The sequence below is a fragment of the Oryzias latipes genome, chromosome 21 (assembly GCF_002234675.1).
Source record: "Oryzias latipes chromosome 21, ASM223467v1".
Lineage (NCBI taxonomy): Eukaryota > Metazoa > Chordata > Actinopteri > Beloniformes > Adrianichthyidae > Oryzias > Oryzias latipes.
In genome coordinates, this window is record NC_019879.2 from 6,632,830 (window position 1) to 6,660,369 (window position 27,540).

At 39.2% G+C, this 27,540-nt stretch overlaps 1 protein-coding gene across 1 annotated transcript in view; it reads right to left on the reverse strand.

Annotated features, from left to right (window-relative positions):
* Positions 1 to 27,540, reverse strand: part of znf385b (zinc finger protein 385B) — a 64,930-nt gene that overhangs the window by 11,971 nt on the left and 25,419 nt on the right. Inside the window, exons 2-4 of the mRNA XM_011489282.3 lie at positions 23,234 to 23,365; positions 23,014 to 23,157; positions 22,729 to 22,860 (exon numbers count right to left, since the gene is read on the reverse strand). Coding sequence (XP_011487584.1) covers positions 22,729 to 22,860; positions 23,014 to 23,157; positions 23,234 to 23,363 — 406 coding nt within the window. The 5' untranslated portion in view covers positions 23,364 to 23,365. The remainder of the gene's footprint in view (positions 1 to 22,728; positions 22,861 to 23,013; positions 23,158 to 23,233; positions 23,366 to 27,540) is intronic.

Consider the following 27,540-nt stretch of genomic DNA (forward strand, 5'->3'; position numbering starts at 1 on the left):
AACTGGAAGCGTTAAGCTTGTAATAGTATTCATATTCATTGAATTTTTTTGAATTAGTTGAAAGCAGGGTTAGGCTAAAAAAAAGTTTTCCCAACCTCCTGCAAATGAAAAGGGTATGGAACAAGTGCAAACCTATCTAGACATGGTATTCCACCTAAAGTAACAAGCCAAACAAGGTGAGCACTGATCAGAGATGCAGCCAAGAGGCCCTCTGGATGAAGTACAGGGATCTACAACTCCTGTAAGGGAGACTTTCCATTGGACAACTATCAGTCGAGGGCTGCACGAAAAGTGGCAAAAAGAAAGCTTTTGTTAAAAGAAAACCACAAGAAGTTTGCAGTTTGTTAGAAGCCATGGGAAGAAACCGGCAAACGTGAGGAAGAAGGTGCTCTGGTCAGATGAGACCAAAATAGTTTTTTTTTTTTGTCTAAATGCAAAATGCTATGTGTGGCAGAAACCTAACACTGCACATCACTCTGAACATACTACTGCCACTGTCAAACATGGTGGTGGCAGCATCATGCTCTGGGGCTGCTTCTCTTTAGTTGTTCAGAGTTGATAAGTTGTGATTAGTGTAGAAAATAGACTGAACTCATTTTGAGTTTGTCCTTCAGATTATGAATCAGAAAAACAGACCTCATGATGAATCCTGTTACCTTTAATGAACAAACATCTTTCAGTTATTAGATTTAAAAAGAATGAAAAGAAAGCACGCGAATACACGAATGGATCTCACTAGATTGTTCAGTTTACAGCAACATGAAAATCAAATGGTCAGAAATCAAAGAGTTGGGTAAGAGTTCTTAGCAAATCCTCCAAAGATGCAGTGCAGACTGTCATCTCTCATGTTTACGGCGCTGCAGACGGCAACCTTCTGTTTTACAGTAACATCACATACATGTAGACAAAAGGCAGAGCAGCAGCTGCTTGAGGCAGAGGAAGGTAGCAATCCAGAGAGACTGAAGGCAAGCGGAAGGTGAGCGAGGGACTCACATAATGAGTTCACGAGTCCAGTTGCCTTCAGGCCAACACGAGCAGCTCAGTGCACCTCAGCTCTCCTTCATTTCCATTTAAAGAGGCAGAAAGCATACAAACTAGGACATCTAAACCAGGACATCCAACCAGGACCTCAACTGACCCCAGAAAGAATCCAAACCTGACGTTAACGCAGCATAGGGACTAGATACACCAAAAACAGCATGTTTGAGTGAGGTTTGTAGAGGCGGAGAGCCTTAAATGTTGAGTTTAAAGTTTCAAAGTCTTAAAAGAGTGCTACATACATGACCTGTTCTAAAAAGGATTAAGCCAAAGAGAATAAGAATATTCTTTTAAGCCAGCACTCACATACACCAAAAACTCAAAATCTGAATAGAAAAAAAATCAACAAAAAGTAAATAAACTCTGACAGATTACAGCTAATGATAAGTTTGAAATATTAAATAAATTTTAAATAAATAACACCTTTTGTGTCAGTTTAACTGAATTGACTTGAATTATGTTTAATCTAAATCTGTTGGAACTAGTTATCATCCTACATGACTGCATTAATCATAGTCCATTCTATGTGCTTCATAAGGTTTTTAAATATGAATTATTGTGTTCACACACATTTTAAATATACATTCATCCAGTCATAATGTACAGTAAATCAATTTAAAACAATCATGTGTAAACTTAGTTGTTTAGTTTAGCCTCAAATAAAAATGTTAGTTTATCCTTTCATTGAAATCGTATTTTCTCATTTTCTCATGACATTAACTTGTTAATGAGAAATGTGGATGAAAAAAATGTGGTGGTGGTGGTATGAAGAAGTTAGAATAGTGTTAGGACAAAGAGGTTAGAAGACAAAGTGGGACTCTAGAAGACTGGAAGAGAGCACGCAAAGAAGAACGGGGACATGCAGCACATGTTGAAGGTGAAGGTGGCAAAGACCAAACAGGGGGTGTACAAGGACTTCTATGACAGGGTCGGACAAAAAGGAGGAAGAAGTAGATCTGTACAGATTGGCAAGGCAGACAAATCGACATGGAAGGATGTGCAGCTGGTTAGCTTGATCACGGGCAGGAATGGAGATTTGTTGACCTGTTCTTCAGCTGTGATGGAAAGAAGAAAGGAGAACTTTGTAGAGCTGATGAATGAGGAAAATGTTAGACAGCACAGAGGGGGAGAGGTGCTTGTGGAGCAGGAAAAGTTGCAAAGATTAGTTAGGATGAAGGGAGGAAAACGTTGAAGAAGATGAAGAGTGTAAATACCCTGCTGGGTATTCTTCCTATCCAGGTTTAGCAGCAGAAACCAAACTAGCAACCCTTTAGCCAAAGGTCCGTGCCATAAGGACACTTGGGATGTCCTTATCCGGCATACAAACAACAACTTTCACATTTTCTCTTTATATTTTATGTTTTTTCAAAGCTAATCAATTTTTTCAATGATGGAGGACACATTATGAAAATTAAGCACATTAACTGCATTTCTAAGTATTTCCTTGTTCAAATTGTTTGATTCAGGAGCAGATTAAAAACATGCAGCCGAAAAAATCTTGCACTTGTGACATAGAAGCTACAAACAGCAGGCCACAAGCTCCGTACTCCGCTCCATTCCGATGCATCCACTTGAAGAAAAATAGATCCATGTACAACTTCAATTTCATCCGAGCTGGCATCTGGCTCAGATGCTGCACAGCTCCAATACTGCTCGCCATTTTTGTTGCACCTCTACAGTTAGGTTGGGGGTGTGAGCTACCAGGAGAGGATAAACAAAGGGATGGGAAGGCACTCTGCACCAACAGTTCTGCCCTTGATTCAAAGGTAAATTTTTAAATGAACTACTGTCACCCTGCATAAAACAATGTCCTATTATTTTTAAATATTGGCTAAAAACAGCATAGTCATAAAAAAAGACAGCTGAAAATCATTTTACAACAGATCAAAAGATGATTGGAGTAGGTGAGACCAAAGTGAGACCACCCTGAAATGGTCCACACACTTTCTCAAGTGGAGAGAAACAGCGTCCCATTTATCTCATCAGTATGCGTTTGGACGGTGGAAGGAAACGTGCAGTATGCAGAGCAAACCATGAGCACATGAGAGAAACACTAAAGCATCCAGCATTTAAACCAGGCCCTCCTCATGAGGAGTATTTGATTACTTCCAATCCAGTCTTCATAAACAATCATTATGCATTGTATCATAAACCCACTAAAACAAAAGTTGTAAACCATTGAAATGCTTCCATATGCACCATGGTTAATGTTACATTCCAACTGTATGGTTGCAAGTTCAAACAATGGTAGAGGAACTTGCTTTGAAACTTGTTTATGTTGATGCAAGCATGATAATGTGGGCATTATCAGAAGCAGAGTTGTGGATTGAGACACGTTGTCTGATAAAACATAAGGATTAAAGAACGATACACAGGGCAGTGTTGTAATCTGACACCTGTGGCCAGAAACACAACAGCTCACATGACCGTCTGGATCAGCTGTTATTAGCTGGGAGATTATTCATGATAGTAAATACAGATTAGAGTCTGCTTCTAAAGATAGTGTTACATGTCAGCCTGGTACTCCTGCCAAAATGAAAGCTTTGCTTTCAGCACAAGACACTGACAAAAGATCTTTGTCCCGAGTAAAATTAAACTTGATAGGACAAGATTATGTTCTATATAGATACATTGAAACTCCACACAGAAAGAAAAAACGGAAATATTATTCTACATAATAATAATAATACACTGTAAGACCAAATTGTGAATACTGTTTCCAGATTTAGGAAAGCATTTAAAAGCCTATAGTGATTGCAGATCTATTTTTTCTTTTGCAAACTTCAAATGTCAAAACATAATAAAATGGGATTTATTCTAGACTTTGTTATAATTCTCAGTTTAGACACTGTTCCTAATTGATTGCTCCTTTACAATACTGCCTCATTTAAAGAAAACTTTAGTATGGCCAAACAAAAAAGGAAAGAAAAATACAAACGTCAGAGCTCTGTTTCTCCTTCTGGTCACCAGTGGGAGCCATCCCTGGAATATTGACGAACCACATCTCCCAGCCGCCTCAGCGCAGCGTAGTCCCCGGATGCCGCTCACCTGGATCCCATTGACAATCACCCACCTGAGACTTAAGCAGCGCACCGAGTCTCGCTCAGTGCAAAGTATTGTCTGTGCCGCTTAGCCGGCATTACCAAGCGTTTATATCCGGACCTGACCTTTTGTTGACCTGACCCTGATTCTACTCCGACTCCGGAACCAGACTTTGTTTGTCGGCCGCCTGCCCCCAACCCACGATAACCTAAGCCTGACCCCTGAAACTTCAATGTTCGTGTTTGACCTGCCTGTCCAACCCTGCCTTAGCTCTATGGACTTATAGTTGTGTCAGACTTCTGCTTTGTCAACCCATCTGTTCAATAAACCCGCTGCAAGTGGATCCAGCCGTCTGCCTGTCTGTCCGTAACAGAACCAAGAAGTATGTTTCTTTGCAGAATGGTAAATGGTGTGTACTTGTATATCCCTTTTCTACCCTCCTTGATGGCCCAAAGCCCTTTATAGTCACAGTCCCATTCACCCATGCAAACACACTTTTACACACTAATGGCGTTTCTGCTGACAAACACTGGAGCCAACCGATAACCACCAGGAGCAACACAGTTCAGTGTGTGGCCCCAAAACACTTTGACACATGGGCAGGCAGGGTGGAAACCAAGCCTGAAATTAAATAAAAAGTCAAATAAACACAAAGAAAAAAGTATTTCACAGTCTTTCATATTTCTATCTATGTGAAACCTGGGCTTGTTAGGATAACACAATTCCAATTCTGGAATTTTGTTTTACTTTTTAAAATGTAATGTTTTTTTTCAAATTTCCACTGTGATCTTTAATATATTTTTGAGTTGAGTGATTTGTTGGTGTGATTTGCATTTCAGGGCCACCATACATTTTTATCATGCAAAAAAAAAAAATATTTAAACAAAATGATATTGTATCCCCAAAAAATGAAGAGAAAAAGAAGTTATGGGGATTACTTAATGATCTTTTTGACCTCAGTTTTAGTATTCTCTTATCTACCAATATGAAACTCTGTTGTTTTGTTTGTCTACCACCTGTCAGTAACATATCTGTATTATACATTTAGACTATAAGATCATTGATAGCTCTTCCTAAATCCTCTAATCCACTGAAGGGCAGATAAAATCACTTCAAGGACCCTTCAAATCTTTCCATGAAGTCTTTAAAAACCCTGTATTTAAACGTGTCACTACTGTCTGACCTTTTCGGTCTTTTAGCATCTGTCAAGAAAAATCCTGCAGTTCTTTCATTTTTACACAGTTGCAACTTGAAGAGTTCAAACAATAAATGAGGTCATGTTACCCTTCAGCGTGGTCCTGTTTTATTTATGATCTGTAAGAACTGAAGATATGCGTGACAATGATTAATAGCATGGTGACAGAGTCTTAATTCTGTCCTTCTGTCCTCTGAGGTCTTGTTACAAGCCACGCATGTACAAACACAAGTCCACACACTCTGACCCTTCTCTCTACCAGTAAGATTCTGTTCTAAGAAGCTGCTATATATATATATGAGTTGACACGTCTAATTATGTTTCACATGGAAACAGTTAGTGAAAAAGCATAATAACAATACAGAGGTTAGCCAGTGCAGTTCCTTTGAAGCAGGTCTGTCATAGAGAGCACTACGCAAAAACAAGCCCTTCATTTAGAGATCCTTTAGACTACTTATTTACTTCTGGAGCTTTAGCATAGTCTGGAACTGTATCTGCCCATTAATCCACTTTAGATGGGTACTGGATAGATTAACTTAATCCATTAGGAAAGTTGTCTTATATTAATTGTACAGCACTTTGTAATCTGGATTTCGAAAAGTGCTATATAAATAAAGTTTATTATTATTATTATTATTCCTTAGAGTCTCGACGGTCAACATGTGGTTGCACACAGGGCTAAAGCTAAAAGCATGGTAAACATTTTTGCATTCAACTGTTATTGCTTAACTTTGATTTATTTACTTGTGAGAGTTTAGCTGGCTAGCTTTACTGATGACACTTTTTTTTCTATAAACCATAACTGATTTTTTAAAGACAGTTTTTTGATCTATTGTATAAATGTTTCAGTGGTCTTTTTATTATGATTATGCTGTTTTAAGGCCAAATCTAAACATAGTTTCTGCAGAACAGAAGGAGTTCATTAGAAATTCACCTCCAAGTTGTGGGCAGTACCGTTGGTGCAGAGCAACCAACTCTTCCACATTTCTTTTACACTTACATCATTTAAAAAAGATCTTTTCTTAGTTTTCTTGTGGCAATCAACTTTAAGTGTATAGACTTTTACTGCAATGTACCCAACATCTACACACTGTTTGTTGTTCACCTTTCAGCTTATCCCTTCAGGGGTTGCCACAGCAAATCTGATTTGGACAGATGGTTTTGTCAGAGATCCTTAGGTCGGATGCCCTTCCTGGCACAACCCTGTATTTTATCCGAGCTGGGGACCAGGACAGGGGGACCCAGAGTTGGGCCCCTGGTGGGTACATAGTTAAGCATTTGTGTGAAGGATCTTGGTCAGAGACCCACACTGGATGGAGTTCATTGTGAAACGAACCCTGGTTTCCCATGCGCCAGTCCTAGACGCAGCCGACTGAGCCATTTCTTATGTAAATTAAAGTTAAATAACAGTGAAATCTGTTTGTCACAAAACTAAATTAAAACAGAAAGCTGCTTCTAAGACAGAGAGGAGAGTAGGAGTTCTAACAAACAGATAAAAGCATGGGTTTCTAATTCAATGATTAAGTAAGGGTTAATGGCCGACGGAGTATGCATTATCACTTCTTAAAGCACGCCGTGGAAGCCTGAACCGTCCGCCGTGGCGAGAAGTGCGTTAAAAAGTGATAATGCATACTTCAAAAGCCATTAACTTGCTTATACCATGGTCACTTACAAAACAAATAAATAGTTTTTTTTTCAATTTGGATCTATGGATCTTTGGGCTATTTGCGACGCGGACTCTTCGCGCCGCACCACGTGACAAAAAAAAAAGAAAAAACACTACGTGACGAATAGTCCGCGTCGTGCCGCACCACCGCTGCAGTCAAGATTCGGCGATAAAAACCGATATATATCTATGCTGATCTTTCCGATGGGTTGAATAAAGCATCAGTTCAGAGAGAAAGTTCACCTCTTACTGCTCGTTTTTGTCCAAATAATGAAGCAAAAGGTTGTTTTGTTGGTATATCACTTTTTAATGCACACCTAGCAGCCAATCAGAATCGAGTATAACATGTGTTAAAACTACAGTAAAAAAATTTGCATGCTCCCACATATTTCTTGATGTACTTTTGTCCAACCTAAATAATATTCTCAGTGCAGGTGAAAAGAACATTGAGGATCAGAGGGCAGCATGGCTGGCTTTCCCTGCAATCTTGGTTTGATCATCTGAGCTTAGCAGAGACAGTCGATTGATTTTGTTTTTCTACATGCCGTTTTTGCAGTAAATCCTGGAATTCTGCAGATTCAACCCCTGATCACATTCAAATACCCCCCCCCCCCCCCCGTTGATTAATAAATCATCAAACTCAAAAGCTGCAAGCATTTCATTGATTGCATATTCCGGCTCTTGCTTTCATTGGATGCTGAGATTAAGAGCCACATAATCGTTTCTCATTTAAAACCTCCAGAATCCTGCGGGTCAGTCCAGATTCCACTGCAGCGGCCAGATTTATGCACCTTGCGTTAGTCACAGTCCTTCCTGGAATTCACACCTCCCTTGCTCCCACAAACACAAACACATAGTTTCGCTCCACTTGAAAGCTAGCATGAAGTGAAACCCCCCAACAGTCTTCTGCTGATCTGTCAGCTCAAATGGAAACTCTTGTAAGTGATCTGATCTGCATAGCTTAGAGATCACTGGGTGAGGTTACTGAGAAATGTTGCTGATATATTATCACTCGAAGCCTCCGAGTCTATATGTCAATTTGAGTTTCTGGGTTTCCAGGTCTGGACACACATTTCAGAAACAGTGCATCCCTGATCTGGACTCAGGAACATTTCTGATGTGCGTAAAGGTTGCTCATTTATTTTAGTCTATCTGACTTTAAGGTAGTGTATCATTAATAAACTTAATCTTATCACTCAAACATAATGTTTTGAATTGAGTCTTTGTTCTATTATTTGAAGAATTTCTGTGATTAACATGTCCGTCCTCCTCACTATTGAATCCCCTTAAAGAAAACAGAAAGAACTGGTTAAATGCTAAATTAAAAAAAAAAAAGCACAGTTCACAGAGGTAAAAAATACAGTTGTTCTATCTTTTTACACTTCTTTTTCCATTAAAAAACATTGAAAATTGTGTTTTTAATATATCTTCTTGTGGCATTTTGATGGAGGTGATGAAGGGTGGTGTGAAGGGCTGTAAGCTAGTAAGAGCAGATAACATAAACAGAGAACTCTCAATAATCTTCATGCCCACGGTCCGGCCCACAACTCAGGCGAGTGTCTGATGAACTCCTGCCGCTCTGCAGGATTTTTTATTTTGGCTAAAAGCAGCATAATTAAAAAGACCACTGGAAACACTTTTACAATAGATCAAAAGATGATCACAGTGGGATTTAAAGAGTCAATAAAAAAGGTGGATCTACTGTCAAATAGCAAAAAAAACAATTGTTTAATTAAAAAATTTTATTTTAGCAAATGTTAATTTACTAAATTACATTTGGAAATTTGCAAAATTACATAGAATTTGAAGCTGCTAAGGCACGCAACTGCAGATTGACGAGCTAAACGGCGAAGACTTTATCTATGGTTGCATTCAAAAGTATTTCAATACTATATAAATTTGAATGATCTTAAATGTAGATATTTCATACCTAAATAAAGGCATTCAGTTGTGCCCCAATGGCTCTTGGTCATGCCTTTGTCTCACAGCTTTAATATCAGACCATAATTATTGCAAAACACCTTTTAGTGCTAAATTCCATATGTATTGACTAAAACTACAGAGATTAAAACAGCCTAAAAAGATTCAAAATGCCTAAAATTCAAAGGGTAGTTTCATCTGCATGGGGAGTTTGTTCAATAAGTCTGAGCAAAAGTAGTGCCTAATGTTTTTTCCTCACAAAAGGAGCTAAAATGTTGTCGGACCTTCATGTTGGATTCATGTCACAGTGCACTGCATGTAGCCTGATGGAGGAGAAGATTCACTGTGGTAAAAGCATCATCCACGCAATTATTTCTGCTTCATTTCAGATTAATGAAACCCAGCGGAGGAACATCTGGTATTGCTAATCAGACTGTGAAGTCATTGAAACACATGGCCTCGAAGTGAAACCCAAACGGAAACACACAAACAGTCACGAAGGCTGAGGATGAGGAGGATGAGCGAGAACAGAGAGGTTGGTTTTCACCACAGAGCCTACCTGAACGGGATCTCGGCCTTTATAAAATGTACCTCCCAACGGTTCCCTCTCTTCAAATTTTGTTCCAATTTTTTTCCACACGTGTTGTAATTTCACGAAACTCAGAGCAGCCCAACCCACCGACCGCTCACCCCCAGGCTGAGTGAGTTACAGAGAAAGTATCAGGTGACTGCAGCAAGAGTGGCATGTGTCACCGCCATATGAGCCCTCAAACCCTCAACGTCAGGTGTGTCGCTAAGGATGTGCGTGCGTGTCACATGCAAATCCCCTCTTTGCCGTTTCCTCCAGAGAGCAGAAACTCTACCCCCCCTCCGGGAAACGAAGGAGACAGAGAGAAAAGATAACCGCACTCTATTTACAGATTATACTGGAGGATGAAAGATTAAGTTCCCCTGCTGCAGATCCTGTGCTGTGTGTGCGTGTGGGAGTAGATCAGAGAGCAGCGGTTGCTTTTGCATAACTTGTGCATCTGTTTGCTTGGTCATATTGTATTATTGAATGTTGAAAGGTTTGTTTTTTTTCAGGCTCACTCCAGGAATCCTGCTCCGTTTTGGAGAAAATAAAAGCAAATCCTTAGAGATGGAAAACATTAGAATTCAGGCTGAAAGTCAACAGATACGACTTAGAGTCTTTTTTTTATCATTTCAAAGGCTTCTGATATTAAAATATGCAATCTAGAATTTATAATAAAAACAACTAAAAGGGAATCTTTTGATGGATTCCCTTTTGTCTTTAGAAAACAAGATGAGGATAAATGATGCTCTTTCTCAATTCATTCAAATATATTTGTTCACGGGGGAAATATTAATGTGTTACACATGCACAGGATGCTTTTTATTTTCCTCAACAGTTGGTAAATGTGGCAAAAGTTAGTTGATGATAAACTTTCTGAACTTTTTTAATGGTTTGTTTTAAGTAGATATGCCAGACTAAGGGTGGAGGTGTCTCATCCGGTTCTATGCTGACATATACATCAAATGTCTCCAAAGCATCTCTAAATGGGGTTTAGCACCTCGTCTTTGAGCGTCTGGATTTTTCACTAAAAATATTTTCTTTAAACAGTTGCAGTTGTTTCAGGTGGTGCAACTTGTCCTGAACTGTTTTGGGTTCAGTTTTCATATGGCAAAAAATGTGGGAAAACTCTGTGAGAGCAATCCATAAAACGGAAAACGTATTTGTGGCTGACTGGATCCCAAAACATAAATAAATCTTTTATTTGAAAAATGTTTCTGTAAAAGTTGTAGGAATAATTAGCAATCTAATTTGTGAAAATTAATCGAAACTTTCCTGCTGACCAGCAAACTTGGTTAACTTGCAATGTGTGATGTGAATCACAGTAGTATATAATTCAGAATAACTTTTGCAGCTAAAGTGATGCCAAGATTTTGCCACTGTGCAAATCTGAAAAAAGGAGGAAAAGTTGAAAAATGTGTACCTGGCAAAAGCGTATTGCATCTGTATTCTTTTGTATTCAGCACAAATTATATTGTGATTTTCTGACTGTCAAACATTTGTTGAAATTGATTAAAGCAGTGAATTGCAAAGTAACCAAACCAGTCATGGTCACATCAGTTCAGATATTTATCAGTTTCTGTTGAGGATCCTCATATTGTTGTCCTTTATAAAGGATTTGGGGATCATGCTTTGGTTTGCTGAATAGAGAAACAGATAAAGTGCAAAGGAAAGGGACTTTTTCTTGTTTCCTCTTTAGATCTGCTGCAGTTTTATTGCTGATGCTGTCAGCGAAGATCACTTGATGGTCGTCCCGGTTGAATCATGCCTGTCAAATGATAATATTGTATTTTTATTAGTGTGTCTCAGTTTATTTGAATGGCATTTGTTTACACGTGTTTAAATGACGTGTGGATGAGAGAAATTTTTTTTTCATTGTCATGTCGCTTAACTAGATAATTCATGACAAACATGGCAAACTCCCTGCCTGTCAACAACTTTTTATGCGTGACAGTCTTATAATGTACAGAAAGTAGGAAGTAAAGGAAAACCTGCATGAAGAGCACCAACTGAGTGCCCAAAAACACCTCTAGCTTCACTTTACAATAAAATTGAAGTCCATGCAGGTCTGGATGAGTAAAATGTTTTTGGCAAAGCAATCACATGTAACAGGCATTATGTAGTATCTAAATAGAGATACTATAAAACAATAAATGCTTAATTTTTGTTCTGGGTATGACTGATTTAAATCTAAGGACAGCAAGCTGTAGGGTAGATTTGCTGAAAGCAGCACTCGCCTTCACTCTGCATTACAATTATGCAGAGAGAATAACCCATACAATAGCAAAGCAGTCTTATGTAGGAGTGTTTAAGTAGGTCAAAATGTAAATCCTGCACACCCACACAAAGGGCAGCAACTGTTAAAGCCCTTTCCTTATAAACATCTGTATATATAAACAAAAGCTTTTTTTTAACTCTTTGCTAGCCGATACAAAGCCAATACCTGTCTTGTGGGGTCCAGATCTCCCCACTCTCAACGTTAACGTGCCTCCACGGCACCTTACAAGACAGTGCGCTGAATCTTTTTTCCTTCAATGATTTTTGATCTTAACTGGTGTCCGTGGATCACACGAAATCCTCTCCACCTTTATCCACCTTTGTCATGGTAGGGATAACACGCCAATGTAAGGGTGGGGTCATCTGGACCCCACAAGATAGCACAAGATGTTTTCTGCTCATTCAAAATGCAGCAGCAAGATTGTTAGTAGGAACTAGCAGAAGAGAACTCACTACTCCTGTGTTGGCCTTATTTTACTGGCTCTCACTTTCAGAATCCTCCTACTAACCTCTAAGGCCTTTCAAAGGTATGACCCCATCCTATTTCAAAGACCTCATAGTGCCTTACCAACCAACAGGCTTGTGGTTCCCAGAATTTCTAGAAGTATAGTTGGAGGTAAAACCTTTAGCCACCAAGCCTATGTCTTATGAGAGACACTACCAGGTGTCTACCTGTCTTATGGAATAAGCTGTGAGCTCATGTAAGAGAGGCCGACAGTGTCTACATTCAAAGTTATGCTTTAAACCAGTGTTTTTCAACCTTTTCTGAGCCACGGCACACTTTAACCTTAAAAAAAATCCCGCGGCACACCAGCATCCAAAAATTAAAAAAAAAGGAGAAACTCATAGTCTGTATTGATCTACAGCCCCTGCACAATCTCACATGCATTTTTGAGATAATTGTTACAGAAAAAGCTGGAAACTGCAGCTGTTTTTTTTCTAAAAGATGCAATAAAAGTTAAGTTAGAAGATTTAAAATCAGTTTGTGTGTTCGTTAGTTTCAAGACGTTTAACAACAGATCTCCTTTTGCGCTGTCACTCTCACAACCCAATGCCTCATGGGAAATGTAGTGCATGAAACGGCCGAAGATCGGTTTTCGGAGCTTCATTGTTTTGTTCACTTGTTCCACGGTCTGATACCGGATTCTGTGGAAAGCTACACCGCTAAAGACGAGCTTTAGCTGGTATTTTTGTTAGAACTGAGCGACTTTACGAGCTAAATCGGGACAAGGAAGTGAAGACTTTAAGCACTTCTGATTGGTCAGACCGATGACATGTGATTAACCCCCCCAACACGGGACTTTTCCAAAATACAGCCGAAGGTGCAGCTGAATCGCGGTACGTCATTCTTATCAAAATGTCTTTAATAAAATAAAATAAACGCAAAGAAAAGGTATTTTACGATCTTTTATATTCCTAACTCCTCAGTGTTTTATCAGGGCCTGTTTGGATGAACAGAGAGCAAAAATCCTGGAGATGGGAAATGTTTTTAGATCAGTTAATGAGGGCAATTTCCCACGGCACACTTGGCCATCTCCCACGGCACACTAGTGTGCCGCGGCACACTGGTTGAAAAACACTGCTTTAAACATTCCTCTTTGGACAGGCTTATTGCCAGGCTAAACTTACTCTCTCTTTTTTAATAATAAAAAAGACCTATTAACTTATTATATAACTTTTAAAATGTTGGTTTGATTATAAAAAGTTCAGCTAATTTAATGCAGCCCACATGAACAGCACATAAGGGTGCAATGCTGAAAGGGGCTAGCAAATTAAAACAAAATGAGACAGAACAGAGCAACTTACTGTTTTATAAACGGGGTTGATGAGCAACAGCGTGTGCTTCATCACAGCCATCATGCTACCCATTATAAAAAGAATGTCAGGGAGCCAGACCGCTGAGAAGAAGACGCAACAAAGAAATCCCAGCTTCTGTGTATCCTTAACATCCAGTACAGTCGTATCCAAGGCTCCACCCAAACATTTGCGGCAAAGACCCTCCTCTGTGTGAGCTGAGGCAGTTTCAGGTCAAGAACACGTGAGCAGAGCCCTGTAGGTGGCCAGAGGCTCAGGTAGGGACGGCTGTTGAAAGGTTTTGTAGGAGCATTTATTCTGCTTTCTGACTATAGCCTCTCCAAGAGAACCAATTATAAGCACAGTTTTTGTTTCGATGTCCATTTAATCCTGACAAGATAAAAGGTTTAACATGCAAATACTAGGTACTTTAACGAGCGAGGTTTTCACAGCAGAAGAGGAGCAACAGATAAGATTAACAGAAAAGTCAAATCATTTGGAATTAAATTGTTTTTAAACCCTATACAGTTATCCAATATCATTTTGTATGAGTAAGGACAGTATCATTTATGATACGTTGGGTTGACTTGTAAAGTTTTTGCTCACAAAAATGCTAGTTTAAGATGCAAAAACATTAACATGAGTGTTCAGGAAAAGAAAACCTTCTGTTTGAAAATTTAACTTGGTGTGATTGTATTATTAAGAATGAACTATCAACAACTTTTGCATTCTTTCAATACAGAAAGTAGTCATTTAAAAAAATGAAAAACAGTAGACGAGTTATTCTCATCATAAAATTTAGAAAATTAGCTAAACTTTTTCCCGCCAATAGCGCTCTTGAGGTTTCGTTGGAGTGGCCATTTTGAAATGAGCAGGAAAACCCACCTAGTGGAATGACAATGAACTACAGGGTAGAAAACATGAAGCAAGTTATATCCAATGGGTTTTAAGGAACGTTTGGCATCATGCTAATGAGATAGAGGTCTCAGAAATGTGTGTAACAAATATGATTCGAACAGTTATATAGTGTTAAAGTACTTCTCTAAATATTATTACATGGCGTATTTTTCAGACTATAAGTCCTTTCTGAGTATAAGTCGCACCCCTGGCCAAACTCTGCATAAAACGCAATTTATACTCTCAAAAATATGGTAATCTGTTCAAAGAAGAAGAACATTTTTTTAATCTCAAATTCAGCTTTTGCATCACTTTTATGGTTTTGACGATTAACAGAGACTATGTACAGTAAGAATACAGCACGTTTTGGTGCTTAACCCTCCTCTGAGTCCACTTCACAACAGCAGTTTTAACAATGGGTGGTCTCACATTTTGAACTTGACAACAGTATACAAGCTCAGTTCATGGTTCACATCAAGGTCATGGCCCTGAGGCACAAATCCCCCAAGCAGCCTTCAAAACATTGCAGAAGTATGACACACAGCTGTGAACCTACAGGGCTTCAACATAAACACGAAGAAAAAGATGCAGAGAAAAACAAAAGTGTGAATCTGCTGAACTCAGGCATAAACAAACAGCAGAGAGGCTTCCTACCTCGGCTCAGGAAACTATTCCACATCATGGACAGGAGCACGGCTACCTCACCTCATCTGCCTCCCCCTCTCTCCTCTCCACTCTGACATCTGCTTCCCCAACAACTAAACCCACAGCGGAGAGGAGAAGCCAACGCAGACGGCGGAGGGTCACCGTCCGCCCGCCTGCCTGCGTGTGAGCGCGGAGAGGCGCATGTTTGAGAGGAGAGGGCGCCAGCAGTCAGCCGCGGCGAGGAGCAGCGTGAGAGTGAATCACAGAGGTGATGCTATTCAGGGGGAACAGTGACAGCAGCCCCCCCTCACCAGTCTCAAAGGAAATCCCTTTACTTTACCCCCCCCCCCCCTTCTCTGTCAGTGCAGAACGCTCTCGCTCTAAATCAGCGATGAAGCCAGCCTCCCTGCTCACACCTCGCTTTTTCATCCGCACGAGACTCTTGCTTTTTGAAACATTTACGATCAGTTTTCACAAAGGTTTGTACGCTGAAAGAATATTTCATAGTCCTTTCGGCAGCCTGCGACCATCTGCGATGATAAATAACCCAGTCCGCTGGAAGGCTGCTTACATGTGGGAGCAGCTGAGGAAGCTCTCCAAAGCCCAAGTAATCCCTGAAATAAGACTCCAGTCAACTTGAATAGAAGATATTTAGAATGCGTCGAAAAGAGCCAGATGAGCGAAATGGGGAGGAGAGTTATTTCTTCCCTGCATCCTCAGAGATGCTGGAATGCTGGAAAATGACAGGAACAAGTGACGACTCAGCAGAAACATTGGGAATAAATAACTAAGATATCAAGACATGGCTGATTTATTTTACTACTGAACACACAAGCTGTAAAAATTTGACTTCATAAGGAAAATGTTTAAAGACCTACTCCTGTGAAAATCCAGTTGTTTGTGTTTTTAACATGTTAGAAAGGCAATTTTCTGATAATGGAGGAAATCAATCAAGACAATTAGGTTGAGAATTGTATTTCTGAGTATTTTCTTTAATAAAATCGTTGTGAATCAGGAGCAGACGACAAACAAACTTCTTAATTTGAGCTTTTTTTCTAAACAATTCTTAAACCAACCTTAGTGAACAGCTAAAACTAATGCTTTACCACAGAAAACATAAACCTAAACAGCATTTACCTGTTGCCTACCTGTTAGTCTATAAAAGTCAAACTACAACCTCCGTTCTCTGCTCACCTCCATTGACTAAACATAACTAGCTATAAATCTTGAGATCCTCATGTTGACACATTCATTGGTTGAGTAATGTAGGATGTGGGCCGAGCAGGTTCAGCATTAATAATTCAAATGAAGTCATTCTGTATAGTTTGGTAACCCTACCATCACCACCACCTCTGAGCCTGCTGTCATCACTTTATCACACCTCCAGTATGATAGTCCTACACTGCTGAATAAATAAGACAAAGCTCAGACATCAACAGCCCTGAGCCTCCACATGACAAACATACACTGCTGCATCGCTGCAGTGTCTTTCTGAATGACAACAAGTTGGCCTTTATTAGCCCAAGAGGGATACATAAAACAGTTTTATCTTTACACACACACAGTTCTTTAGAAAGGAAAAGATGCGTTTTTAATGAGAACTACTCATCTATTTGATCTGAGCTGATGAGGCAGAAAGACAGAGTGGAAGGGAAAAAAAGTAGAAAAGAAGTTATGAGTCTCATGTGAGCAAATCTTTTCATTTACAGACCATAAGGATCATGGGAATTCACTTAATTCATTAGTGAGGACCAGAGTCTGCTTCTCAAGCTGGAAGATAATGAACACTTCCCCCTAGTGGTAATTGAAGGGAAACCCAAAACCTAAAACAGGGAGATGGAAATCACTACAAATGCAACTGTGTGTTTCTAACTTTTTGTATTTAAATATATTTCCGTTATAGTAGCTATAATTCGATTTTAATTTTTTTCAGTACATTGCCAAATGTGTTTTTGACAGTCATGTCAAGAATCTGTCATCGAAAGACATTTTATAAACGTTTGAAAGATTTTGTTATTTAGATGCTTCCCACATTATTACTAAAAGATTTACACTACACATCATGAATACAGGAAAAATATAGGATGTGATCCAGATGAAAATGCACCAGCTGGTTCCCCTTTATAAGAAAGAGAATAATTTTGAATTAGAGGTCGGTGCCTGTTCCTGGGAGAAAACCCCCTGACAACTCCTGTCAGCAACAACAAGCCCAAGACACACTGATGTCTCCTCTGAGCCAGAAATCATTTAGGATGGACTAGATGGAAGAGAAAAATGGATGTGGCCTCAAAAAAAAAGCATTAAAGCAAGATCCTGCCACCAGGGCAATTTTAATATGTTTCATAATAAAGCCTAACCTAATCCTGCACATGATTCAATGGTATCTACCGTCTGTCCTGCAGGAGGGATAATATGCAAGAAGGTTAAAATACCGTAAGCATTACCATCTATTCAAAGGGAGACTATTTAAAAACACATGTTTGTGCTATCTAGGTAAAATCATTTACAATTAGATCAAACTTGCCAGTAAACATTTTAGGTTTTGCTCATGTTTTCTTATATATACATACATGCACAGTGTTTTCACCCCACCGTCGCCTGACAGTACCCACGTTTGGCTCTGGCAGCCCAGTGACCCCGAAAGAGATCCAGCGGATTAAGATAATGGATGGATGGATGGATGGATGGATGGATGGATGGATGGATGGATGGATGGATGGATGGATGGATGGATGGATGGATGGATGGATGGATGGATGGATGGATGGATATTAGTAGTTTGTATTTATGTCATTCACAGTCCATAAGCTTGGATTTGTCGTCAGTGACCTGGTGCAGTACCTGGCTGTAATTCCACTATATGTGCAACTACAATGATCAGTTTAAGATAATTATTGTCTACCAATCCCTGTTTGTAGTAAGTCGGCCAGTTGTTATGATAAGAACATTTTATTGAAGTGGCCATTGTGCCATATTTTAAATCTTAATAATCACTCTTTAATGGAATTCCAAGGTCCAAAATATATTAGTGTATAGTCACTTTAGATTATTATTTTTTTTAGTTTTTTTTCAGTAGAAATTTATTAGAACACAATGAACTTTATGTTCAATGTATTTTGATTTCTAGTGCTAGACAAGGACACCCAGTGGTCATCATTTTGAGAAGAATTTTTAATGTTTTACCACATATTTTTAGGCAGAAAACTGACAGGTTTATTCAGAAATAAACAAATGATAATGTAATGACTTGTCATTTCCAGGACATCAACTTGTGCTCGCTGTCAGAGCCGGTAGCTTCTCTGATACACACACAAGGTGTCCTTTGGTGTCAGCGTTGACCTGTGGCGATATTTGACCGTGGAAGTGGGCTTTTTTTTATTAACAGGAGTGGAGCATTATGGAATTTTCATCCAGTTGTTAGTAAGTGTGGGGAATCAATTCTAATTTTACTTTGCTGTCTAAGACTCAGCTATTTAAGTCTGTGATTCAGCTATCTTTGCTTTTTTTTACTTTATGTTGTGACTTGGGAAACAAAAGTTAGCTAAAATACATGTGAAATGGTTTCATAATCAATAACCGATGTACTCATTATTGATGTATTAAAAACTGAAACCGCCAAACAAAGGGCCCTTTCCTGTGGCTTCCCTTAAGAACACAAAGACTCGACTTTTTAAAGGACTGTGCAACAATAACATTTAAAACGGACTCCTTTGAAAACATAATAAGCCTTAAACGGTCCAAAAATACCTTCATCTACTAAAGCAAATGAAACTTTTCACAGGAAAAATTAAGCAACATAAAAACAGAAATTTTTACCAATCTATATATATATGGCAGTTACTTTTATTTATTTATTTTGCTAAAAAGAAGCTTTAAATCACGTAAGTGTTGCTAAGATTTGTAAACAATTGTTGCCAATAAAATAATTATGTGTTATTTTCAGTATCACAACATGGATTGTGTTGACTGTATGTATTCAACCAATGGTAGAAAATGGACTGTCCTATACACAGGAGAGGATTTTTCCTCATGTTTCCTAAACTAAATTATAAAATAAATACATTTTTGCAGGAATTTATGCGGGATGAAGAAATTGGTCTTATCTAAAACGCAATTAAATCGCAAACCAGAACACACAGGCAGATATTTGAATTCTTTGGTTTTGAATACCGTTAGTGAGCTTAAGTATGACTAAATGTGTCTGTTAGCAGTGATGTAATCCAATCTGACTGCTGATTGGCTGCTCGCTTAGGTCACCGTCACACAAACCCTTTCTTTTACTCCTTCTGGCCCGGAGGAGTTCTGAGTTTAGGCCCAACGGCTCTCCATGGCAGAGTGGACATGATGTAATGGGCAAAGAAAGCGGCAAAGAGGATGGTGCTCAGGTCATTTGTGTGTGCATATGTGTGTGTGTGTGAGCGCATGTGTCAAGCAAAGAGATTTAATCTTTAATCAGTGCTATTGTAGCTCTTGCACACTGATATGGAGATACAGTATGTAATTACAGCTGTTGCTGCTCCCCACACTCAATGAAACAGGTGTTTGTGTGTCACAGAGACTGTCTCCGTTTCCTCCGTCTCATCTGTCAGGATGATGTTCAGAGAGACGGACAAGGTTTTTGTGCCATTTGTTTTTGCTTTCTACAGCTTCTAAGGAAAGGATTTCCAGACTAAACACATCTTTTTGTTGTATATGACCAATAAATCATTTTAGATTGAAGCGGAGAATGTCATTTTTATGAGACGACGGGTAAACATGGAGAGAAATGTGAGCACGGTTTTGGATCAGCGCCTTGTCCCAGATTAATGACCTGCTGCTGCCTGCTCCACTTTAACTCCTCTACATCTCACAGCACGGTCTCACTCTGTTGACCGGCAGATTGATTCAAAGGAATTAGGTCTGAATTACTGATGATGCTCTGACACCATTCCAGCTGCATCTGTCTGGAGGACTGAGGAGGGTGGGAAACTGCAAAGCATTTTAATTTGAAAAGTAAAGACTCTAACCATACTGTACCTTCTATCCCAGGACCAGAATGAGACATGATGTTAGGGAGGAAATGAGACCTCTAGGTTCAACTGCACCAAATCTTCAATATTTTTGTAATGTAATAGATATATATACATACTTCTACAATTTCTAACAGGATATTGGCGGCAAAAAACCTGTGAAAGGACTTTCCAACTCCTAAGCTACAAACTATTCCTACTTCAGTTATTACTGAATTTACTGACTATTTTAACTATTCCCTCCCCAAATATAAATTTTGCAGCATACGGTGTTTCTTTTTTAAATATGATGACTATAAACCAAATGAAGCATAAAACAGTTACAGCCCTTAAAATCCCACTGCTACCAGCTATTTTAAAAGCCTTGTCAGTGGTTTTTTATGATTATCATCATGAAGTTTTTAGCCAAAATTTTAAAAAAACTGTATCGTTTTCTAGGAAACATAGTTTCTACAGAACGGCAGCAGTTGATTAGAAATTCCCCTCTGAGTTGTGAGAGGGACTACCAGTCAGTTTAAAATCCTCCTGCTAACCTATAAGGCCTTTCAAAGGTATGACCCCATCCTATTTCAAAGACCTCATAGTGCCTTACCAACCAAACAGGCTTGTGGTTCCCAGAATTTCTAGAAGTATAGTTGGAGGTAAAGCCTTTAGCCACCAAGCCCCTGTCTCATGAGAGACACTACCAGGTGTCTACCTGTCTTATGGAATAAGCTGTGAGCTCATGTAAGAGAGGCCGACAGTTTCTACATTCAAAGTTAGGCTTTAAACATTCCTCTTTGGACAGGCATATTGCCAGGCTAACTAGGAATCAGAGAATGTTTAACTTATTGCTCCCACTACCTCACCCACTGTAATGAAGTTTGGGGGAATAAGTACAATTTTCATGACATCCATTATACAAATTTCTCTACAGAGGGAAGATTGCTTCATAAACTGGGCCGGGTGACCCATTTCCTCTGCTTAAATTTATACTTTATTGTATTAATAGTGAAATCCTAAAGATGGAGATTTTTTATTATTGTTATTATTATTACCGTCCACTATTAGTACAATAGTGCATGCAACTTACTACTAACAAGTTTGAATTAAATTTAAGAACAATAACAATTAGTTGTTAGTAGGCTGCTAGAAGTCAGAAGCTGGGGAAAGTATGGTGCACTGGGGTTCTGTCCTCTATTCTAATCTACTTGTCCTCTCCAGGAGTGATTCCTGATTCCATTCGGCTCGTCTGTGCTCCTGTACCTGACCATGAACATCATATCTGGCTCGTCTCTGCTTGTGCTTCTACACTTTGCCATGGACCTCGCGCCCCCAGCCGTCCCCCAATTTCATCTGGACGAAGCCCATCTGTTGGACTATTCAAACATGTAGTTGTAGAGTTAGATGAGCTATTCTAAGAGTTCTGGTATATTGCCTGTCCGTCCTGGGGGAGGATCCCTTTTTCATATGGACACCCCTGAGGTATTTTTTTTTCCGGATTTTTTTTTAATGAGTTTTTCTTAACTGAGAAGGAGGTTTTAAGGGCAGAGATGCCCATTTTAGCTTTGTCTGTTTAGTCTAGTTTAGCCATTACCTATTAAATTCTACGACTTCATGTGTTTATGATTTCATGTTCATTATATAATTACCGGTATGAAACCTATTGAGACAACTATTGTTGTAATATTGGGCTATATAAATCAAAAAAATAAAAAAAATTAAAACTGCATTTTTTATCTGCTCCAGATTCAATGGTTGGAATAAAGAAATACTCAGAAATGCAATTTTAACCCTAATTTTCTCTTTATATATCCTCCATCATCTTAAAAATGCCACAAGAACAGGCTAAAAACTCCACCAAAAAAATTTTTTCATCATAGTTGGTCTTTAAGGTTTTCAATATGGATCGATTTTACTATGAATTTTAAAAAAAACTATAAACAGAAGTATTTTCATTCTTAGTTGCACAAAAGGTGCAAACACAAGTAGATCAGAGTTGATAAAAGGTCTAAAAATAGCAAAGCTTTGGTTGGACAAGAAAAAAATATTAAATTAGAAACAGTTTTAGGCATTTACTGAAGCTGGTTTGGAAAAATACAAATCATTAAAAAACACGACAGATGTTCACGCATTCAGTGCAAAAATCTGCAACACGGGATCTAGATTTTAAAGATGAGGAGAACTCAGCTGGTGGTGTTGAAAAAGGTTAGCAATAATTGTGCAACAAAAGACATCCTTGGGCAGCCGATTGTGAGAATAACCTAGCTCACGACACTCGTGATTGACAGATGTTGAGGTGGAGCTAGCACACAGATGCTGAGCGTAAAGCTGCAATGATGATCTGAGTGAAAGCAGAGTCGGTTTCTCTGTATAAACCTCTCAAACATGCACACATGCGCACACGCACACACATGCGTGCACACACAATTCCACTCTCCGACCTCTCCCATGGGGCAGCAGCTGTCGGTGGTGTATGAGCCAAAGTCACTCTCACTTAACAGAGGGATTCTGCTTATCTCATAATATCCCTCTGTTACCATGGCAACGTGGATGTCATTGAGTGATGGCGGCTGCATTGACCGCTTGGAGTCACGGTGCATTTAAGTGCAAATATTAGCAGAAAAATGTGAGGTGGGCCAAAAAAAACCCATGTCATCTGTAAATAGTTGTGACTTAGAGGTTGTGGTCCTACCCGCAGCCGCACTGGAGGGGACGCTGAGGCCAGGGCTCAGGAGGCCGGGAGATGGGCCAGGAGTTGGACTGAGTCCTGCAGGCTTGGAGCTGACCCCTGTGGCCTGAGGAAGGGTTCTGGACTGAGCCACAGCTGGTATGAGAGACAAGTAGAGTCAATACACGCAAGAAGCCAACAGCAAAATCATGCTGGTTAATGTCATTATGACTTCTACTGATGCTAATGGGGACTGTCACATCCATCCATGGGAATGGAAGTTTGCATCAGACCATTGCAGCAACGCACCTGCCGTCTGTTGTCCTGTCTCTCCAGCTTGCAGCTGTCTTACTCTCCTGAGGTGAGACCTGCCATTATAATGCAGCTGGGCCTGAGAAGCTGAGGTCAGCTGCAGGTTACACACCTCACAAAGGGAGTACGCCCCACCCTGACCTAGAAAAATTCCACGGATCAATTCAACAAAGGCAAGAGATTTAGCCCGAAACTGATCCTGAAGTGTGTCAGTTACCTGGGGAAGAAGTCTTTTGGACGGAAAGCGCGTGAGCTCGGCTTGTGTTCAATATTTCTTGACACATTCCTCCAAAGGCAAGGATCTGCCCACTCTCCAGGAGCTGAGAGGGGCCAAGAGGAGTCTTCATCACTGAGAAAAACAGGAGAAATGGGTTTTATATGAGCCTTAGATTCTTCAGTAAGCTATTTGACAAATGCTCCATAAGATGTGTCCTTCATTACTATATTTTTTAAAATGTGTAATTACGTGTGACATGTCATAACATTTTTAAATAATTCAAATTTAGTCATTTTATTTGGTCTACAATAAAAAATAAAAATCTTTGCTTTAATCTCAAGTACATTTAGGCAAAAATCTCAGTAAAATCCTGACCAAAAATACAGTCATGTGAAAATATCCTATTTGTCAAACGAATACTTTTTCCGGTGTGAAGGTTACATCAAACAATTAAGTGACCCCAAAGGAGACCCTGACTCAGACGACTCACTGGACAGACAGAGAGCCAGATGGAAATAAAGCCCGCATCAAGGGATAGTGATGAAGCAATGAGTAACAGGAGAGAGGAAGGATGACATATGCATGAGTGTCTGTGTCCGACACTCTGTGTGAGTCCATGTGGGTGCGTGTGCACGTAGGTCAGTGCATGAGTGTGTCCTCTGTTGTTTGTCATATGCCGAATCACATCACCACTAACAGGTCAAATACATTCAGGTTTTCTCCTCATTCAGTTAGGTTTCACGTCACAATGCACAAGAATGCTGTTCTTTTCCATTCACTTCAGGGTTTTTGAATGAATCAGAATTTTTTCTGAAGCCTTTATCACATAACAAAAGTTTTCTTTTCCCACTTTAAATTTTAAGAATCTGTGTTACATAAGGCAGGCACAGGGTTGACTTTTCTCAATTTATTCTAAAACTATCAATTCTGGAACAGAGTTTTCTTTTTTGAGGTTTTACAGCACATAAAAAGTTGCAATGAAAAAAAACTTTTACTCTGGGCTGTTTGGTCCATTCAAGTTTGTTTCCTCGTGTATAAAAAAGTACTAGTTAGTGTGAAAGCTCACCTGAACTCTGGTGTAAAATAAACTAGTGAACCCAAGAAAGACCCTGAAAGAGGTTGGAAGTAAACTCTGGTCTAGTTCACTACAGTGTGAATGCAAGGCAATGTATTTTCTGACTGAATCTGACTCACTGTCAGTTATTACAATACACAAACAGCAGGAATCATACAGGAGCATGCCCTAGAGCAGTGTTTTTCAACCTTTTTTGAGCCACGGCACACTTTAACCTTGACAAAAATCCCGCGGCACACCAGCATCCCAAAAAAAAAAAAAAAAAAAAGCAGAAACTCAGTCTGTTTTGATCTACAGCCCCCCCCCGCAATCTGACGTGCATTTTTGTGATAATTGTGGCAGAAAAAGTAGGAAGTTGCAGATGTTTTTCTAAAAGATGTAATAAAAGTTAAGTTACATACAAACTGTATGTTCGTTGTTTTTTCAAGACGTGTAAGAAGGACGACTCATTGTACGCTGTCCCTTTAAGCCAATGCATCATGGGAGATGTAGTGTGAAAACTGCGAGAAAACGGCAGAAAGACTCGCGTCTCTGAGCTTCATGGTTTTGTTCACTTGTTCCACGGTCTGATACCGGATTCTGTGGAAAGCTACACCGCTAAAGACGAGCTTTAGCTGGTGTTTTTGTTGGAACTGAGTGAGTTATGAGCTAAATTGGAACAAGGAAGTGGAGACTTTAACCACTTCTGATTGGTCAGACTGATGACATGTGATTAAGCCTTCAAGAATGATTGGTGGAGTCGTGGAGACAGTAAAAGCTGCGGGACTTTTCTTTACACAGTTATAGCTGCAGCTAAATCGCGGTACCGTCATTCTTATCAAAATGTCTTTAATAGAATCAAATAAACACAAAGAAAAAAGTATTTTATGATCGTTTATATTCCTAACTACTCAGTGTTTTATCAGGACCTGTTTGGATGAACAAAGAGCTGATTTCCTGGAGATGGGAAATGTTTTTAGATCAGTTAATGAGGGCAATTTTCCACGGCACACTTGACCATCTCCCACGGCACACTAGTGTGCCGCGGCACACTGGTTGAAAAACACTGCCCTAGAGAATGATATAACCCTTTTATTAAGTATTCATAAGGTACTTCTGAAGCATTCCAGCTTTTATTAGCTCTAAAGAATTAATCAGTGGCTTTGTAAATATTGTAACTGTAAAAGAGGAAGGCTACTTTCACAAAATGTTTCACAGAAAGGTTGATAAGGTTAATTTTCTAATTGTAACAGTTATGCCGGTATGTTTGTGCAAATATACCTCTAACCGGACTCCTATATCAAATTGTTTTAAACTTTTCAAAAATGCTTTCCTGATGATTTGTATACTTTTTTCCTCTCTATTATATTTTTCCACATTCTGTGCTCCAGGCAACTATTCACCTGCACACACACACACCCCCCCTTTCTTGTTGTTAGACTTCACCGCTGGCAGAACATCTTATACTGTGAACTGCAGCTGTCTGCAAAAGTCTCCACAGTGCATGTAAGGAAAAAAAACCATTACAATAGACTGTTAAATGGGGTGTAAAATGCAGACTAGGGGGAAACGGTAAAGCTTTACGGTTTAAATGTGGGATAGAAAACCAGTTGAAATCACAAAATCTCATTTAGTTTGGTCTTGGAGGATATTCAGTTACACTCAGAATAAGACCTTTATCTACTTTGGAGTATTATAGCCAATTTGTTTCTTTAAACGAGATGGCCACAGTGATGAATTAGCTGTAAATGCACACACACATAAACATACAGACGCACTGACACACCTGCAGACACACAAACCCATGCAGAGCCAGATGATGCTCACTACAGCTTTTGCAAGGTAAAGGATTAAATATATCTGCTCCACAGAGCTGGGAATTACACACACATTTAAAACACACAGGTAAACTCAGACACACACACTTGCTTAAATACACAGCTGTGCACAAACACAAGGATGCAGCGAATGAAAAATGGGTGTTCGAGACTAAAATTAAATGAATATGTGAGCATTTTTATCTCTGTTACTCTCCCTGTGTGAGTGTGTGTGTGTGTGTGGGTGTGTGTGTGTGCGTGTGTGGGTGTGCGTGGGTGTGTGTGTGTGTAAATATAATCCACACTGCTGAACAGGCAGTCAATAATCACCCCGGCCAGCTGTGGGTTCTAATCCAACACATACGTATACACAAGCAGTCAAAAAATATTGTCATTCCTGACGGAACAGAAAAAGCTCAGAAATCTCTGCAATCAGTGTTGAACCATGACTTGAAGACTTCAAAGAAACATCTGAGGTGGTTTCAGCCTCATCTTCACGTCTTTTATGTGCTGAAATGGGGTTCATCATTCCTGTCAAGGAGTTGATCTCCTACCTCGCTTTGATGACTAAACCCCAAGCAACAGAGTGGTCATGGATATTTTTAAATCCTTAATCTACTTTTGTAAACATCTGGATCACCTCCACACAACGCAGGTTTATGCAGACTTCTTTCTGTGTGAAGCAGCTCGAGAAGTAGTTAGAATAAGACTTTTGCCTGTGATGGCGTTTCGAATCATTCTGGGTTTGGTAGCTTAGCTTATTTCTTTTTCTATTGGTTGATTATGTTAAATAAGAATTTGGTTTAGTTTCATTTTTCGGGTGTTTCATCCATGCTTTTCCTGTTTTATTTTGTAGAGACACTTCTTTTGATCTGCACTTATTTTAGATAACTCTGCATGTGCTATGTTGATTTCCAAAATAGAGTTATGTCTAATTTTATATAATAATTAAGTGATTCCTCTTGTCATGTGATTTATTGACACTTAAGGATTATTAATTCTGTCTGATAGAATTTATGAACGGAATAATGATAAATCATGTAATGGAAATGGTTACGGTACATCAGGGGTGGGATTATATGAGTTCACTTCCTTCAACTCCCTTTCAACCAATCTTTGATTTAATGTCTAACTGTCCTAAGTTTGATATGTCTTTGTATGAATGTTTAACTGGTGATTGTATTGTTTCGTGCATTGTTTTTGCTTTGATTGCTTGAAATAAGCCATTTCAAATCAAATCAAAGGTATCAAATCCTGGCATTAATTTGACTCAGATTGGCTGATTTATGATTAATATATGAATTACTAGTTAATGCAAAACAAATCTTGGTTAGTTATCAAAAAAGAGAGTGTCACATAACTTCACATAATTAAACTTAAGGAAAAACCTACTACCAAAGCAGATTAGTAATTTTTTTTAACCACACAAGAACTTA